This window comes from Vanacampus margaritifer, chromosome 8, assembly GCF_051991255.1.
Source record: "Vanacampus margaritifer isolate UIUO_Vmar chromosome 8, RoL_Vmar_1.0, whole genome shotgun sequence".
Classification (NCBI taxonomy): domain Eukaryota; kingdom Metazoa; phylum Chordata; class Actinopteri; order Syngnathiformes; family Syngnathidae; genus Vanacampus; species Vanacampus margaritifer.
In genome coordinates this window covers 1,874,307-1,892,606 of record NC_135439.1, presented here as the reverse complement: position 1 = coordinate 1,892,606, position 18,300 = coordinate 1,874,307, and the positions used below count along the sequence as shown (strand labels likewise).

General features: G+C 41.7%; 1 protein-coding gene and 1 long non-coding RNA gene across 2 annotated transcripts; one reads left to right on the top strand and one right to left on the bottom strand.

Moving 5' to 3' along the window:
• Window positions 1-10,395: 10,395 nt before the first annotated feature.
• LOC144056851 (uncharacterized) lies at window positions 10,396-11,972 on the bottom strand. The gene is made up of 2 exons (XR_013295127.1): window positions 11,824-11,972; window positions 10,396-10,798 (listed from the first exon to the last, which is right to left on the bottom strand). It is a non-coding gene; the product is annotated as an uncharacterized LOC144056851 (long non-coding RNA).
• A 351-nt stretch (window positions 11,973-12,323) lies between these two features.
• On the top strand, window positions 12,324-17,405 carry mych (myelocytomatosis oncogene homolog). Its single transcript, XM_077573933.1, has 3 exons — window positions 12,324-12,470; window positions 13,570-14,144; window positions 15,058-17,405. The coding sequence occupies exons 2-3, from the start codon at window positions 13,577-13,579 to the stop codon at window positions 15,594-15,596; spliced, it is 1,107 nt and encodes a 368-aa protein (XP_077430059.1). The 5' UTR covers window positions 12,324-12,470; window positions 13,570-13,576; the 3' UTR covers window positions 15,597-17,405.
• Window positions 17,406-18,300: the final 895 nt, after the last annotated feature.

Sequence of the window (18,300 nt, the reverse complement as noted above, 5' to 3'; positions counted from 1 at the left end):
ACTGTAACCCCAACTTGAAACCCTAACCATGGTTTAGAACTAGGGATGTTTCATACCACTTTTTTTTTCTCAGGTCGATACTAGTACAAGTATTCACTCTTGAGTACTCACCGATACAGAGTACTGGTACCTCTCATACTTGAATTTCCTTTACCACATTGGCAGAAAATTCGGAAAAGCTCTTCCTTTATGATGCGGATGATGATTCATCAACGTGTCAAACCTGCCACACTATAGCGCCGACTACTGGCGAGGAGGACTCAACGTCAGATTCAGTTTTGCCTTACATATCGATGGCTGGTATCGGCACGCTCCGCGAGTACCCGATACCTTCAAATAAGTCTGGAATTGGCTTGATACCGTCCTCGCCCATCCCTCATTTAAAAGCGTGACCCTTTCCCTCAAATTTCACAACCCTAATATGTACGTCTAGTATCAAACCTAATCCTGGCTTGTCACCCGTGACTTTGAAACCCTAACCATGTCTTAAAACCTTACTCTATCATCTTTTGCGGAGGATATGCTCCCAACACACTGAGGAGTGAATCAACAGGAAGGCTGCAGGATACAAAATGTTCCCGCAGTCTGCAAGCGCATCACTTCTCCATTCAGTGTGCTCGGAAGCCTCTTCATTCATGACTCGGAAGAGGAAGGGGCCTCCCGGGCCGGGGGCAGCCGCGCTCCACCTCTCATTCTTCCTCTTTCTGCCGCTCAGTGATAGCGGGCCCTATCTGGAACGTTGCGCCGCCTGTGTCGCAAGCGGCACCGAGGACTGCGGCGTTGTTGCGCCACACCGCTTCAGACAAACGTTCAGCGCTGCTAACGTTTGCCATCCGTTTTTGTTAGCGTTGCGCAATAAACGAGGGGGTCGCTCGGCCGATTACTGTAAGCCCGATTGAGGCGTACCGACCAACAAACAATCACTTGCACTAGCTTAAAGCTAACACATAATTCAAAACACCATAGACAAGCTAACCAATAGCATCTACGTGGCGGATTATTTATTATTATTATTATTATTATTTTTGATTGATATTGAAATGACAATTAATAAAATAAAATAAAAAAGCAATCATTCGGACTTCAAAATGTATTAAACTCAACCACTCAACACTCGATTCTTTTTGTGAAGTAGAAAATGTCTTTGTAAGGATGATGATCACTTCACGCCTCTTGCATTTTCATGCCGTTGCAACCACAATTCATCTTTGCACACATTCAAACCATGAATAAGCATCTCTCTTATCACTTTATCGCATTTATTTGATCTTGTCTACTTGTTCTTGTTTTAATTTTCGCAAGTCTTACTACTGTAGACTAACCAGGTGTCGTATTTTGTGCCGTTTTGAATGGAGGAACAACCAGAACTTGAAAGTACAACCAGAAAAATAAAATACAATTTTGACTTCATAAGAATATACTAACATAAGCAATACCAATAAAAAATAAAATAAAAAAACATTCCTGTTGTGCACATGTTGACCTCTTAGGGGCACTGTGGTGCTGTCCATGTATGTCGTACACACTTAAAATGAGATCAGAGTAGAAGAAGAAAGTTACAATTGAGCTAATATAAGTCGTTTTTCACAGATTAGGAAGAATATGTTTTGGAGTATTGTTATGTTACCAGTGTGTGCGTGTTCCGACAGTATGTGTGTGTGAATATTCATTATTTGAAGGAATATCACTCCCGGAGGTTGTTGCTAATTTTCAGTTAGCATGTCAATGAGATTTCACACTGACTTTAGCAATAGCGCTGGCGATGTACATAAAATGAAGCATGTCTTGCATTTAAATATACAATGTGTGTAATTCTTTTTGTTGTATGTTTATTTTTACGGTAAACTCCCATTGCGGTGTCATTAAACATCTTAAAAGACGCACATTGATCACATTTCTTCGATTATATGACTTTAAGATCAAAAGACGCCAAAATCAAAATCACAACTACATTTCAATTAATTCACACTCGAGTCTAATATTACTGCAGCTTAGTGGGTCTCTTTGTTTGTGTTTGCATGTCTGTGTTATACTGCCCCCGGTGGCCGAGTGGCACCCACCACAAGGTGCAATTAAATTGTTATGATGTACAAATTATTTCTATTTGATGATGTTATTTCAATATGTTTTAATAAAGTAAAATATTCTAGAGTGCTATTTTCTTTGGCATTTCCATTCACTTGCCTTACCCCATGACTATTTGGCCTGTTTTGCTGCCGCTTCTCCTCTCCCCCCAACGCCGAATATTCCTAACTTTTTGTGATTGTGAATTTGAGCCCATAAAGTAATTCTTTTAGTCACCCCCCCCCGGTCGCACTTATTGTGTTACTGCAACACACTGCTGCTATTGTCACACAACAGCATGACACACTGTCTCACTGAGATGAGGTTAAGCCCCCTCAATCCCACCACACACACACACACACACGCGCACACACACACACACACGCCCCGTAGTTCCTGAGCATCTCATCACATTGCCCACTTCCTAACGACATTAGCGAGGGTGTGACGTTGACGAGCACATGTGAAGGACGGAGGGTAATTGTTTAAGGGTTTAATTCAATCAAGTAAGATGAATTATACAGTAAATCCCTCGCTGATTTGCAAATCACAAGGCGAGTCACCTACTTGAACATTTTCCGTAGCACATGACTACAAGCACAAGGAAAATGTTTTTTTTTCCTTCCCTTTATTATTATTATTATTTTTTTTTTTTATATATATATATATTTTTTTTTTTTATTGTTTATTTATTTATTTATTTTTATACAAACTCTAAGGAATTTTCACCTGTCACAGGGTTGACTGTATACGATTAATGGTCAGCACATTTTTAGTCATCTTGACATCATATGTATGAGGGCAGACTAACAAAATCATTCCGCATATGGAATACGCTAATCATGACCTTTAATCGGTTTAATCAGTTATGACTCGATGTGGTTTGTCCCAAATATTTGTTATTTGTTACCTGTGAACTTTGACCTCAAGCGGTCACAAAAAATGAATTCACTGAATGGCTAGCTAGAGGATCAGATAAATATTTGGGGAAATGTAAGTCTTTTTTTGTGTTTGACCTTGCTGTGACCTTGCCCTTTGACCCTGAAACCTTGAATCTGTTAAAAGCGCTCGAGCGAAAACAAATCATGTGATGAAAATCAAGACTTTATGTGCAGACTTGTGGGAGTTTTGAGAGAAAAAGCAACAGACAACTGGCAACCCAATGAGGAAGGCCGACTTCTGCTCATCGGGCCAATCAGATGACGCACATGCGAGTGCCATGTGGAGCCGCGGACGGCGTCCCAGAACAACCGCAGCGAGATTCTAGGAACTTGAGGAACGACCGGGAGGAGGAGGAGGCGAGCTGAAGTGGGAGAGCGAGGTTAGTGCGGTGGAGTGGTGTTACCAGCCCAGCGTTATTTTTAGGGTAACCAGAAGAAAAGGGACAAAGTTAGCGCTCGTCTACGGGGCGCGCTCATGTTTCCGCGCCGCGCTGCATGGTCTCTTCGTTCTTGCTGGGAGCAGGAAACAGCAACTCTGTTTAGTAACCAGAACAGCAGCACCTATTGAAGCATGTAAAGAGTCTCCCTTGTACAGAATTTGAAAACTAACGCAACACCTGCCTTGTCCCAGCTAGATCATCAAATTGGGTGTCACTAACAAGTTCTCACGAGCCCATTTGAACTCTTTTGCTAGCCAAAACAGCAGTTTCCTCTTGGAAACTACAACAACTAACTTGACGCCCATCAAGAAAAAAAAACTAGTCACAACTCTTCACATGGACCGTAACTATTGAACCCATTTAAACTCTTTTGCTAACCAAAACAACAGCACCTACAGTATCGGAACATAAACAATCTCCACTTGATGTAAGCTAAGACTAATTAAAACGAATTAAACGCCTCTCTTTTATCCACTCAACAAGTAGTAACTAATTATGACAATTGTTTTCACAAGTGCGGAGCTCATTGGAAGTCTGTCGCTACCCAAAACAGCAGCGTGTAAATAATCTGTACTTGTTGTAAGATACTACCTAAACCTCCCCTTTTTCCTGTCAAGGGAGCAAATGGGTAGTAACTGATTACCTCAATCATTCATGCAGACGGTTTCCAGCTCCATTTGAATCCGTTGCTAAGCAAAACAGCAGCCCCCGTTGAGGCACGCAAACAGTCTTTCGGGTGAATTTCTTGCAATTAAGCAAGTTCCCCGTGCACTAATAAAGACGCTCGTGAGCTACAACGTGAAGGTGGGAGAGCTTTGCTGTTAGCATTGTTTTTAGCATTAGCATTCGTGTTCGCCTTCGTCTGGATTTGTTTTGTCAGTCGGCAACCGTTTGAAATAAGCTAGCGAAACCCACGGGACGTCCATCCGTTCCCGCCTCAACGCTTTTTGTCCCGCTTGGTTTCAGTGTTAGATTAGCCGCTAAGTTCAGAGACTGTCCACACATTTTGACTCTTCCCCTATTTGGCAAATGTGCACACACTCATGCGTTTACACACACGCACATTCCTACACGGTTCCCTCTCTTCATGACTGCCAAGGACACGCCCCCTTCATTCTTCATTCTTCATTCTTCAAGCACTCGCTGGACGAGAGTAAGGTACTATATGTGAATGGATCAAATGCTATGCGTATGCTATGCTAGCATACAACAAGATATCAACTTGAGTATGATCAATGCTATGGCAGGATATTTTTGATAAAACTACTGAAAATGAATTGATAAAATGCTCATGGTTGCTATTAGTGATGCAACGGTTCACGAATTTGAGTCACAAATTGGATCGTTTTTGAATCAGCAAAAAAAAAAAAGACAAATAGTACTTTGTCTTCATTTATTTTGTAAAACGCTTTTTTTCTCACTAAATTTAAAGAAAAGAAATAATTTCAAAATATCTAATATAGCCGTTAAGGATTTAGGAACTCATATGATAACGAGGCAGAAACGTTCTTATTTTATACACGGTCCATGTGTAACATAACAAGGTATTAATGGCTTAAAGTTGTGTTCCTAAAATCTAAACAGCTATGTTTGACATTTTGAGTTGAATGTTTTTATTCTTAATGCGCATTGAAAAAAAGACCTCAACGTGCAATTTAGGGCACTTTAAACATGGACAGAGAATTAAAAAGTAGCCTTGGTCCATAATGTTGAAAAAGAATTCAAGTAAGCAACTATCAGCCGGACACTCGTCGGTAATGCTAACAGCTAGCTGCTAGCCACTTGCGTCGGCAACTTCTGCCGTATCATACAAATGACGGCGTCATTAATAAGCGTTATCTTAGCGATTGAACATGGGTTTGGGATAGTGTTGTGTTGATGTTGGTCGCAACTTTAATGTCAAATAATGTCAAAGAACTCCTGACCATCTAAAAGGGAAGTCAGCTAACTTCAAAGTAAAAGTCTACTAAGGCTAATTTCATTGTTGTCAATGTATTATTTGGTCAACTCTATTTTGAAGTTAGCCTTAGCGGTGTTACGTCGTTGAGTATGTTCCATGTCTGAATGGTGTCAACTGTGAACGCGCACTTTTTTTTCCCCACTAACCAATCCGCGGATTGAGCCTGATCCGAACCGACCATGGATCAATTATGATCCGTTGCACCACTAGTTGCTATGCTAGCACGTAGCAAACCAGCAACCTGAGCAGAGAAAGCGCTACAGTAGCTCGATTGAGTTTTTACATAACAAGCCGTAGTTGGCCACTCTTCTGAATGAAACTTGACTAAATGCTAACATGCTAACAGTTGGTATGCTAACCTCGTATGCAGCACTGAGACATTATAGGTTGACCTTTTGCACCACTTCTCCCTGCACCCCCACACGCCTGGCTGAGAGTAAATGTGCAACATGTCACCAGCGATCAGGTGGACGCAAGGCGACACTGCTTGTAAATTTAGGCGGGAATGCGTTGGCCGACGACACCCGACCGTCCCCTCGTCCATTTCATGGGACAGACTTTGGGCAAGAGGCCCCAAACAGGTCACCAGTCAATGTCAGGGCACACATAGACAAACGGTTGACTGGTCGCCAGTCAATCCCGGGCCACATGGAGACAGACATACAGGCGCAGTGAAGCTCCAACTGGAATGAAATGTGAAACTCCCATGATGCAATCGGGGCCTTCCTTTGCTCACGCCGACGCGCTTGACGTGGCGTCCACTCGGCACGTGACGGACGAGGGCCGTTTGGCGCCGCCTCCGCGTTTGCCTGCCCCGAACGCAACACGAGCGTGAAAGGGGGTTCAGGCGGCCTTCCTGTTCTTGGAAAGATGCGTAGTAAAGCTGCAGATGTTGCACAGCAGGCCATCTGCAGACTCGCTCCTGGTATGCGCTCACAACAACACAGACGGCAGCAGTTGCTTTTCCCGCAGCAGGCCGGGAGATGCCCGGTGTTGAACGTCACACCCCGGTCCCGGTGTTGAACGTCACACCCCGGTCCCGGTTTACTGCCATTGCCTTTCAGGCAAGCTCGACCTGGCTTCTGATACGCTACTAAGATGCCTTTCGATTTAAAGTGGAAAGAAATTATTTTGAAATTTTAGAAAACTTTATTGACAATAGAAAACTTTAGGGAACTATTCTTTAGTTTTTAATTTTACTTAACAACATGCTGATGACCCTGGACGCTCCCTGCAATTTTTGTTACCATTTTTTTAAGTTGTCAATTCTTGATCTGTTTAAAATTGAAAGATTTTTTTGCACTAATATTTTCTCTTTTATTACAAATGAATATTGGCTTGAAATATCAGTTATTGGTCTCTTGGCATTGTATCGGCCTTGGAAAAAAAAAAACACTACTTTGATTGGAAGGGCACTTTACACATAGCGCAGGTCAAAGAGCACACTTGTTTCTTTCTTTTCTTTGATCCTTCCTCGGGTCTCCTGACAACTTCATGACTCGAGCTGGATTCTGAAGTATTCGGTTTAGGTGAACGGTATGGGATTTTTAATACATTTTAGGTGAATTAATGAGCACACGCCCGCACATACAAAAAAAAGAAAAAGAAAAAAGAGAGCGAGAAATAATGATGACATGTCGAATCAGTAAGATTACTGAATGAACAATACTGAGCTCTCTCAGTAAAAAAAACCCCAAAAAACAAAGAGCACACTCGTCACTTAGGAAAAGATGAACTGAACCCCAAATAAACCTGAACCGTAACAGCCAAACCGTACCCCAACGACAAACCTAAACCTACCCTACCAATCTGCATGACGTAACCGAGCAGCAGTCCAGACCCGCTGCATTAATCTTTAAAGCAGAAACGCTGATCCTTCCAGGTGGATTTCCCCTCCGAGCCTGTCAACAAACAACCTCCTCAAAAATAACTGGATGTAAAAATGTTGGAATGCACCCTTGAAAGTTTTTTCCCCTTATTCACGGTCTGTGAAGAAGCATTGGTGTGAGTCACATTCTCAAACGTATTTATTTTGGATCCTGTTTGATATTTTCCATTTTTGGGAGAGGGAAGTGAGGCAGCTTGAGACGTGAGTCAAGATGTCCGCTCGTCTCGAAATAAAAGCGTCCGTCGGCATCTGCTTGGCACGAAGGCGTCGTCCCGACAGGAAGTTCCACGTCCAGTCCAGTTCTAGTTTTTTTTTTTTGGGGGGGGGGGTGCAAGGAGTCCGAGTCAGCAGCAATTGTCAGCCGTTTGTTGTTGGCTTGAATTTGCTGCGGCAAACATATGAAGAGTGAACACTTTTGGTGGTCAAACGAGTCGGAACGTGCAGAAAGTTTCGAGGAAAACTCTCAGGAAATGTTTGCTTTTGTTGTGCTCAAATTTGACTACAAGCGATCAGAGTTGATCAAAGTATTAGATGATAAAGAGACAAAACCTTTTCTTTTCTTTTTTCTTTTTTAATTCCAGTCATTTCTCTTCCCATAGTGTAGTTGACCAGACATCTTTCTCTCAGCCTGCTCTTGACTTTCTGCTCGTGAGCCAAGTGTGAGGCTGCAATCTAATTAAAGCCAAACGCAAGCAGGCACACGGGAGAGTCCTAATAAGGACGAGATCACTATTTCATGTGCACACTCACACACACACACACACACACACACACATGTACATGCTATACGGCTAGAATCACACTTGACTCACTTACGTATTCTGTTACATGTTCCCCCATTGACCGACTGTTACCTGGTTCTGACCCCATTGCGAATTTCCATCCTAACCCCAACTCACAACTACTGCATCCCAACCTCACTCTTAATCCTGACCATGACCCAGAAGGTGTTTTGATTAAACAAGGGAGAAAAAAACTAAAGATGACCTGTGACCTTGCTAGCTTCACATTTAGACAAAGAAGGCGGAGCCTCGCCTCTTTACCTAACCACTTATACCAACCCTAAACCTGACCCTTATCTGATGATTTATAACCTGGGTCTAACCTTAACCATAACTCTTCCCCATGAAAAACTAATTCTGAATGTGACCTGATTCCTAGAGTTTATGACCCCTAACCCTCACCTCTATCTATCTTATCTATAGATATAAATATATTTTTAAAATGTGCATAATTTCACAAGTTACTTGATGTTAAAGATTAGATAGCTCTTAATATGAAAAGGAAAAATGCACCGAGCTGTCACCAACATCTTACAATTGTGCCATCTAGTGGCAGAAATATGACCTCAACACAAATCAATATCACACTCGTTTTTTTAACTGTACAGTACATCTTTTTAATTTTATCTCAATTTTATGAATTATGATGAAATTACTGTATTAATGACTACAGCCATATTTCTATTAGTTTAATATTTTTCCCAATTTTATGCTAACAAGATTATGAATATTTAGGGGGGGGATATTGTACATTTTATTGTACATTTAGAAAATATATAACATGTGCGATTAATTGTGAATTAACTATTGAAGTCATGCAATTAATTGCAATTAAAATACATATAAATACATGTTTAAAGATAATTGCAGAATATATGTACAAGGACTCCCAACTATGTCGTTGTGCATTTTGAAGATAATGGGCTCTATTTTCGTAGACGGCACATCTGTGGCGGCGCGTCGACGCAAATTCTGATGTTCGCTGCGCCTTTTTTTAAATACTAGATTGGTTTTGGAGAGAACCTTTCAAATTTAGCAACAACACTTCAGTGGTGAGTTAAATTTAGAAGGCATATTTCTTTTCACATTACAGGGACTTTAACACTACACCCTAATGCTAATATGACGTAAAATGACCTGGGTCAGACCCCAAAGTCCTAATCCTAACCCATAACTACTGACCCCTGAGACCCTTAACTCTGAAACGAACCTCTAAACCCTGACCCCAACTCTACCCTTAATCCAATCCGGTATTTGTACTTAGTTACTCTGCACCGCAATCCGTCATTAACAAAAGACGCGTTGTGTCATGCCAGAGTTGTGCCGACTCGAGTTTCATGAGCGAGCGCAGATTCATTGGCGGCGAAACTGGCAGGGAAGAAGGCGGAAAGCCGGCACTCGTTCCGGAACGGAGTCAGTGAATCAGCAGGCCACTCAGTCAGTCTGCCAGGCAGCCTGTAGGTGGCACATTAACCCACTTCTTGACTGGGCCGCCTCCCTTCTTTGTGTTACAGAATGTCCCCCCCATCCCACCACCGACCCCGCCTCGCCTGCATCGCAAATATGGAACATCCTCTTTAATTGGAAGGATCACGTTGCAATTTGCTGCCATTTAGGGAGATATAAAATTGCATTTGCAGCCAGCAGAAATAGCTTCCATGTGCCAGACTGCCTGCAAGGCAGCAATTAGGGCCTCCGTATATTTATATGATACTATTATACCCATTGTGAGCTACAGTATAAATGCACACACAAAGCATATGCATGGCGTACACTATCAAATGAGCATGTTTGTGCTGGGACACACATGCACAGCATCTACAATTCAATTGTCTTTTTTTTTTTATACAATGTTTTTTTGAATGTTAAATTACATTTAATTAAAATAAAACGATATCAAAATCTTGAAAAAAAACGTAATATATCAATATTGATATTTTAAAAAATGTATTGCAACTAACATAAACCTCCTTTAAAAATGATTACATTAAAATGAATCAAATTGTCTTTGACAAAATATATATAATATGAGGCGACACCAGCAATCAGACAATCGTCAACATTTATTTTAAATTATAGTTAAATCTAAATTATACTGAAAAATATATCAAATTAAATCAAATAATTTGGTATGCCATAAAACATGCACAATTTAAATATTTTCCTTATTTAAAAGAAACACTATTTTTTAAATATATTTTATGTTTTATACTAGTTATCTGTTCTACTTTCTAAAAAAAAACTTTTTTTTTTGCATTATTTTATATTTTTAACCGGGTTTTCCAAACTTGGGACCTGAAATGGGTACAAATTTTCTGGGTTAGCAATTTTGCTAGCTCTTTTATTGATCAAGTAGAAACAAAATGTCTTGCCTAATGTTTTTGTTGTTGTTGTTGTTTTATATTTACATGCTTAATTGAGACAACAGAACTGAAAACAGTATTTGAGTACATTTTGGGTCCCAGCAGTGGAAGGCTTGGCGTCTCCTTGCAGCATTCCTTGGAGCAAAGCGAGCACTCACGTGCAGCTAGGCCACGCCAGCTCTGATTGGCCGCACGGGCCGGCACGTGTACGACGACAGAGTTCCCGTCCATTATGTAAGGAGGCGGAGGGAAGGAGGACCAAGAAGGAGGGTTGCGGTACGGGAGCTTGATTCATGCCAACTCGGACACACTTCACCTCTTTCACACTTCCCATGCTGCTTTATGTGTTGCTGCGGGGCACTGCAGGGGAGGGGGGGGGGGGGGTTGGGGGGCAGAAAAGTGGAGAAAATTGGGACAAAGGTGGACTCGTTTTCAGTCTTTCAGGAGGAAGAAACTTATATCACGTCACATCACAAACAAAGAATTTGGCCAGGTGCTTGTAGGAAACGAAAGCCTTAAAGAAGTTGTGCAATCATTGAATAAAATGGGAAATAGTCAATAAAAATACTAAATTGCACTATGAAATAATACCGCACAATTAATTAAGTTTTTATCAACCAGTTGTCAGCCAACCAGCAGGGGGCGACTGCACGGCTAAGGCTTCATTTAACTGCCTCATTTGTTTTTGCTGAAACCGGACTCTTTGGCAGCACAACTGCCATTAAGATTAGAACTTTTGAGAATGCTTATTTTAGTTTTGTTATTGTTTTTTATTCGGAAAACTTTTTGGGGTAATATACGGAAGTACTTTTTTTTTATTTTTTTTAAATCAAATAATTTTGTGTGTTGTGGCAGATGCACAGCTTAATCATGTAAAGAGAAGGAATAAGCCAAGAAAAAAATAATACATTAAGTTTTTTTTTCTTCTACTTTTTTAATTTTACATTTTCAATTATAAAACTTTTTTTTCCAATACAGAAAATGTAACAGGTACAACTTAATATGCACCTTGAATTATGTTTGCATGCAGTGTTATGATGGAGATATATGCACTGTCACTTTTAAGTAATGATTAGAGACAAGCAGGCACTTTTTAAAAACTAAGATTTTGATTTTTTTTGTTCTCCATTGCATACAATAAAATAATTTTGTAATTTGTAATTTTGTAAATAATTTTACTTAATTTATGTAATCATGGAAAAACAGGAATAAAAGATTCTTAATACATTAAATGTTACTTTGTTTTTAACTCTTTAATAAAGTTTTTTTTTTTAACTTTAAAATTGATTTTAAAAGAAAAACCCTGTATCATTTAGAGCTTTTTCAAATTCAAAATAAAAACATTTATTTATTTATTTATAAGTCAAATGTACTTATATACTTACGATATGGCATGCAGCGTTGCAATGGCAATTCGTGTACTGCCTCTTTAAATAACGATTAAAGGGAAAGACAGGCGTTGGGGAGAGACAGACGAACCGACAGACAGGCAGGGAGACACCCGGCTTCTCTTGTCGTTCCACGTGTGTGAATGTGCTAACTTTTACCGCCATCCTTTTCCTTGAATCACAGCTTGCGCTTGGTATCCTTACGCCAGGAGTTAGACCCACCACGCGCGATAGATTCCACGCTGCCGTCTCCACCGCCGGTTTTCCGCCAAGACCCGATGGCAAGGGCGATTCATACCGATGATTAAATAATCGGTTCCGAGCAGGTGCGTCGCCGGTTACGTTTTGGCGCGTTTTTTTTCGTCGCGGAGGCGAGGCTTGCCGATAAAAGCGCTGCGGCCGCGCCGGCCACACCCACTAAGTGTGCTAGCAGCTAGCCGGTCGGTCAAACCAGCTCGCCCCGCAACATGCTTCACAGCTCCGGGTCCAACTTTACACCACAACAAATTGTCTTCGCCGCCGACTAGTCGTCGTTCTCATCGGCCACTTGCTTGCCCCGTGGACTTTGACGGACTTTGACCCCCGTGGATGTTTTTGTCCCACTTTGTTGAAATCCGACTGTCTCTTTGAAAGCACAACTGCCGGTAAGACACGTCTTTTTTTTTGTCTTTATAACGATTAAGGTCAAAGTGCAACTGACGACAACCGTTGCTGTTCGAGGGAAAAGCTCCGGAGAACGGTTCCCACACGTGTGGGAACTAGTCGGGTGACTAGCGTGGGTTTTGTAATGGTAGCCTCCGCTGGGTTGCGTTGCGAAACGTGTCGCGGAGAGACGCCGCTGGGTGTCGTCTGCATCCAAAACCTCATAAGGAAATGCGCACATTTTTTTCATAAACTGCTTAATAACGCAAACACCACACCATTTTTGGCAAATTGTCTACCAGAATTTTTTGCGTAATGTGTCTAAAAGTAAATCGGCGTTTGTGTTTGTGGTTAAAACGCGATTAGATTACCCCCAAATCGCACACGTGGCTCCTATTTGACGCTGCACCTGGGCGTTTTTTAACTCACTGCGGAAGAGCCAAACCCTCATTAGGAAATGCGCACATTTTTCACTCCCTGCTTCATTGCTCAAAAACCGCGTCGCCTTTTGGTAAATGTGCGCTTTCTGTTTTCACGTTACGTCTAGGAGAGTAAATCGGAGTGGGTGTCTTTTGTGGAAAGATGTAACAAACATGTCGAAAATCAATTCCACGCCTGGATCCTGTTCCCACTCCATCATTACATCCCCGTACAGCGTGTGTGTAAAATGCATGCGGCACACAGTGCGGCTTTGTTGTCCACGACGAGCATGCAACACGTCCACGCAGCATGTGATTGTGACATGACCTCCACGCCCTACAGACAAGCGCGGCTGGCTTCAAAACTAATGTTTGTGTATAAAGTGAGAGTTGTGATTTTTCGGGCCTCTTTCAAGCTGTTTGGAAACGTAAATTGTGCAAAGGTGTTGCTGACCCCCACCCCCACGTCTACTCCAGCTGTTACTATGACGTTGTGAGAAAAGGGTGTGGGCTACTTTCGGGGGTTTAGCAGCCATGAAAGGAGGGGGGGGGTGGAGCCCCAGTGATGTAAACATAGATAAAAGGCAGCCCCCACTCTGAGTGGATCTCACAAGTGTTCACTTTCACTCTCCACTTAACCTGCTTGGCTGGATTGTAACTTTTTTTTTTTTTTGGTCTGCAGTTTGAAAATGTTGCAAAGCTTCGCCCAGTCGCAGGACTGGCTCTACTCGGAGCCGCTGCTCTTCGACGAAGAGTTCTGCCAAATTCTGATGAAGGACCTCCAGTCGCTGCCCACTCCCCCGCAGTCGCCCCCCATGAAGGCAGGCGTCAGCGGGGGGGCCAAGCCCCTCTCCAGCGGCGACCAGCTGAGTTTTGTGTCCGACATCCTGCTGGAGGACCACGACATGCAGCTCAACTGGAACTGCGCCTTCATTCACGACAAGGAGGGGGGTGGCAGGAGCGGCGGGGGAGGGGGCCAGCCCCGCTCCCCCTCCCTGGATGAGGACGAGGCGGAGAGCATGGAGGACGGCCTGTGGAGCTGCCTGGCGTCGGACAAGAGCCCGGTGGAGAAGCTGGCGGCGTCGGTGCTGGGCTCCAGCCCGCTGCTGTCCGACATGGACACCAGCATCTTCGAGGGGCTCGCCGGCTCCACGCTGGACTGCCAGAGCCTGATGGAGAGCCAGGAGACGGCCGAGGCCACGTCGGACTACTACTCGGCCGGAGGGGACGCGTCCACGTACTCGTCTAGCGACTCCGGTGAGAACAAATGTTTCTCTGCTCTTTCTACACAAACACGCGCACGCACGCACGCACGCACACGTGTGCGCGCTTCCCCTCCAAAATCGTTTATCTAAAGGCAGTGGGCGGGGCCTTAGCTGGTGACTGGCAGCGTGTGCGCACACTCCATCCATGCCTGTGTAATGACTCATGCAGACTTCTGGCATTGCTGACCATTAACCACACAGGAAGTGGTTCAACGTCGTCATAACTTAAATTTGTAAAAGACATTTAGATTGATTGTAAGTCGTGTCATTTGCTTTTTAATAATTTAATTTACAAGTGTTCAAAATACGTAAATTAGAGGAAATACATTGTCTTAGTTTTAGGATTAGAGAAATCTGTTTTAGAATTTGTAACTTCATAAAACGGACTATATAAATGCAATTAATTGGTCTAAAATAATAATAATAATGGTAATCTATTTTATTAAAATTTTTAAATTCATAAAATTATTAGAAATGTGTATTTTTTTAACATTTTTTAAAATTATAAATCTAAATTATGCAAATAAGATTATTTTACAAGAAGTAAGTTTAAAAAAAATTGGGGGGGACTTCTGTCAAATTAAAACAATATTTAAAAAAATTGTATTTTAGAATTTAGAAAAAAATGCAAAATGTTTAAGTAATAAAAAAATGTTGGAAATATATTTATATTTTTGAAATAATCAAATTATATTCAGTTAAATTATAATATCAATTGAATATAAATTTAAATTAATCAATAAAATTTTATTAAACAATATTATTACACTATTAAATTAAATTTTAGAATTTTAGTTTAATTCATAAAAAAAGAAAAAATAGGAACTCCAATAAATAAATGAGTGACTTTTGGGGGCTACTTGCAGTTGGATGTGCCAAATGAAAGTTTTGTCTTGTTGCGGCAGATGAGGAGGAGGAGATCGACGTGGTGACGGTCGGCCGCTGCCCGTCGTCCCGCCAGCTGCAGGAGGAGGAGGAAGAGGAGGAGCAGCGCCGCGCTCTCCGCCGCCACAACTTTGAAATCCAGCTGCAGCACAACTACGCCGCGCCGCGCCCGGCCTCCCCGCCGCCGTCCTCGTCCAACAAGCGCTCCCGCGCACACTACGCCTCGCCGTCCGCCCGCTACCACCATCATCACCACGCGTCGTCGCGCCATCCGGCCGAGACGGAGGACGAGGAGGAGCGACGTCGGACGCACAACGTGATGGAGCGTCAGCGGCGCAACGAGCTGAAGAACTGCTTCGTGCGCCTGCGCGACAACGTCCCCGAGTTGTCGCTCAACGACAAAGCGTCCAAGGTGGTCATCCTGAAGAAGGCCAGAGACTGCATCCACGACCTGGAGAACGGCGCCCGCCGGCTGCAGGTCCGCCGGGACAAACTGCGCGCCAAGCAGGAGGAGCTCAAAGCGCGACTGCAGCACCTACGGAGGCCCGTCCGCTCCTGAAAACCCCCCCAAAAAGGGGGGGGGGTGACTTTTTATTCGTACAAAAGAATTGACATTTTGCTTTCGGGAAGGACAAGTTGACAAATGCGCACAAAGATGGACATTTTACTAGACTTGACACACACACACACACACACACACACACACACATTGCGATGCCTTGACTGCTGACTGTTTGACGACACACACGAACGAGGTCAGTTCATGTTGGTGAAACTTGAACACGCATCACTTGTATATATATAAAAAAAAAAAAGTTTGCAATTTTGTTTGTGGAATTTCAGGGTGAAGCAGAAAAATGTGGCTGGAAGAGTCACAGAAAGGCGTACAAGCCAGTTGGAAACAGTGGCGTGCAAAAGGGGGGGGGAGTGGGGGACTCTGGCCCCCTTATCACATTTTAGCTTCACCCTGAACTTTCACCCCTAAGACCAAAATTGCAAAAGTCGTGTATTCAGGATGTCTTGTAGCCATAGCAACCAGCAACCCCTCCGCTGTCACATTTTGATGGCCTTCACGTCTTTTTTTGGGGCGACGCCCACTTGCAGCAATTCAAACATAAAAAAAAAAAACTTTTTAGGGGGGTCGGCATATGATGCTTTTGGGTGAGGCAAACTCATTTTATTTTTGGTTGATTGATTTAACCAAATATTGAAGTGGACCCCTCCCGCATATTCACTGTTTGGTGTACGCAAAGTCACACATTTGTTATTCACAAAATCCCCTGCTCATTTGCATTTTTAAAAAAACGAAACTGGCTTTTTTTCCTTCTTTTTTTTTTTTTTTTACTTATTTCCACACTTGTTTATTTTCCTGATCCTCATCTCTTTTCTCTGATCGCTCACTTTTTTGTGTATTTTTTAGCTTTTTTGTGTGTTTTTTCAGCATCTTTTAAATTTTTTTTATTCTTTTTATTCTTTTTCGACTTTCATTAAACCTTTATAATTTAATTATAAATGAACTCAGTTATTCATGGATTTTTGCTAGTAATGGGGTCCACTGTACAACATTTTTATTTTATTTTTTAAAGAGTTGAGGGGAAAAAATGCTTGTAATATTTGTAAAAATATGATACGGAACAATTTTGCCACAACTCGTACCAAAGCGAAAATCCATTTTGCAAAAAATATGTTGACACTATTTGCCTGGGTGGGCCCCGTCTGGCCCTGGGGCCTCGAGTTTGACACCCGTGCTATAACTTTTTGTCATTTTTTTGTGGCTTTCCGGCAGGAACACTGTGACCCTTGAGTTTTCGTACTTCCTCTTTTAGCGGCACGTTCCACTTGGCGAAATGTGCCGAGACATTCGCTGACATTCCCTGTTGACGAAACAGGAAGTAGCTGCTGTGATCCTTTCTGGTTGAGCGTGTGCTGACTTTTGGTCAGGATTAGCGCTTCGACTTTGCGTTCTTCCCTGGAAGTTGCTTGTCGAAGCAAAACAAAAAAAACTGCAGGGATGATTTCGAAAACCTACCTCCACCTCAGACCCTCCTCCTCCCTCAAGTGTCCACCTTCTCAATGGCGGTAGCTAGAATACTGTACAGATTTTTACTTTTTGATTATTTTTTTTATGTACATTTTTTATTTTATCATAAATTATTTTTGGTTGTCTTTTTCCCCAGGGGTTGAATTTTTGAGTATTGTAAGATGTTATTTTTTCACCAGCACTTTTTTTTTTTTCTATTGATGAAATGAAAGAATGAGAGTTGGCAAATGTCTGCTTGGATTGTCTACACACAAATACAATGTTTTTGTATTGTGCTTTTTTTTTTCTCTCAAAATTTTCAAGAATATAAAGAAGTTATCAAAAGTCTGGCTGTTTTGGTGTTCCCATATTTTTTTTGAATTTCTGGTTGACTTCAAATTAGGATTTGTGGAGAAAAGGTGTCAAAATTTGTAGCACGTTTTATACAAAAAAAATGCAACTCAGTGCTGTGCAATTAAAACATCCAAAATCGCGCCCCCACCCACGAGCTTGACTGCACACAGAAAAAAATAAAAGCCACATGATTGTTTTTTTTTTTTTTCAAATACATATGTCTTTTTTTTATAAAGACAATAAAAACTTCACTATACATGAAAATGTTTATTTGGCGGGGGGGGGAGTCTTACTCTACACGGTAATTTTTTGGGACAATTTTTTTTTTTATTATATTTAAAAAATTATTGCCTTATACATGGGAATTGTTTTTATTTAAAAAAAAGCCTTACTATACATGAAAAAAAAGCTTTATTAAACATGGTAATTTTTTTGCATAAAAAATAAAATAGAAATAGAAACCTTACTAAATATACATTTATATACATAAAAAAACGGCCTTGATGATTTTTTGATAAAAATAGAATAAATAAAAGAAAACTTACCATGGACTTTTTTTTATTAAAAAAAACATACTATACATGGTCTTTTTTTAAATAAAAAAATAACAATAAAAAAGCTTACTACACATGGACATTTTTTAATTTAAAATAATGCCTTACTATACATGGTCTCTTTTTTTTTTTGGGATGGGCCCAGGAAGATAAAAATGCAGCACAAGATTTGCCCGCTTGGTCTCGGGGCAAAGTGTGAGCGAGGCTCCTGCCTGCAATGGCATGACAATCGTGTGTTGTGCAACCACGCGTGGCTACGAACATGTGTGGTGTGTGTCATGTAGGTCAAGGCGAGCGTCAGGTGTGTTAAGATAACGAGCGAGTGAACGGATCAG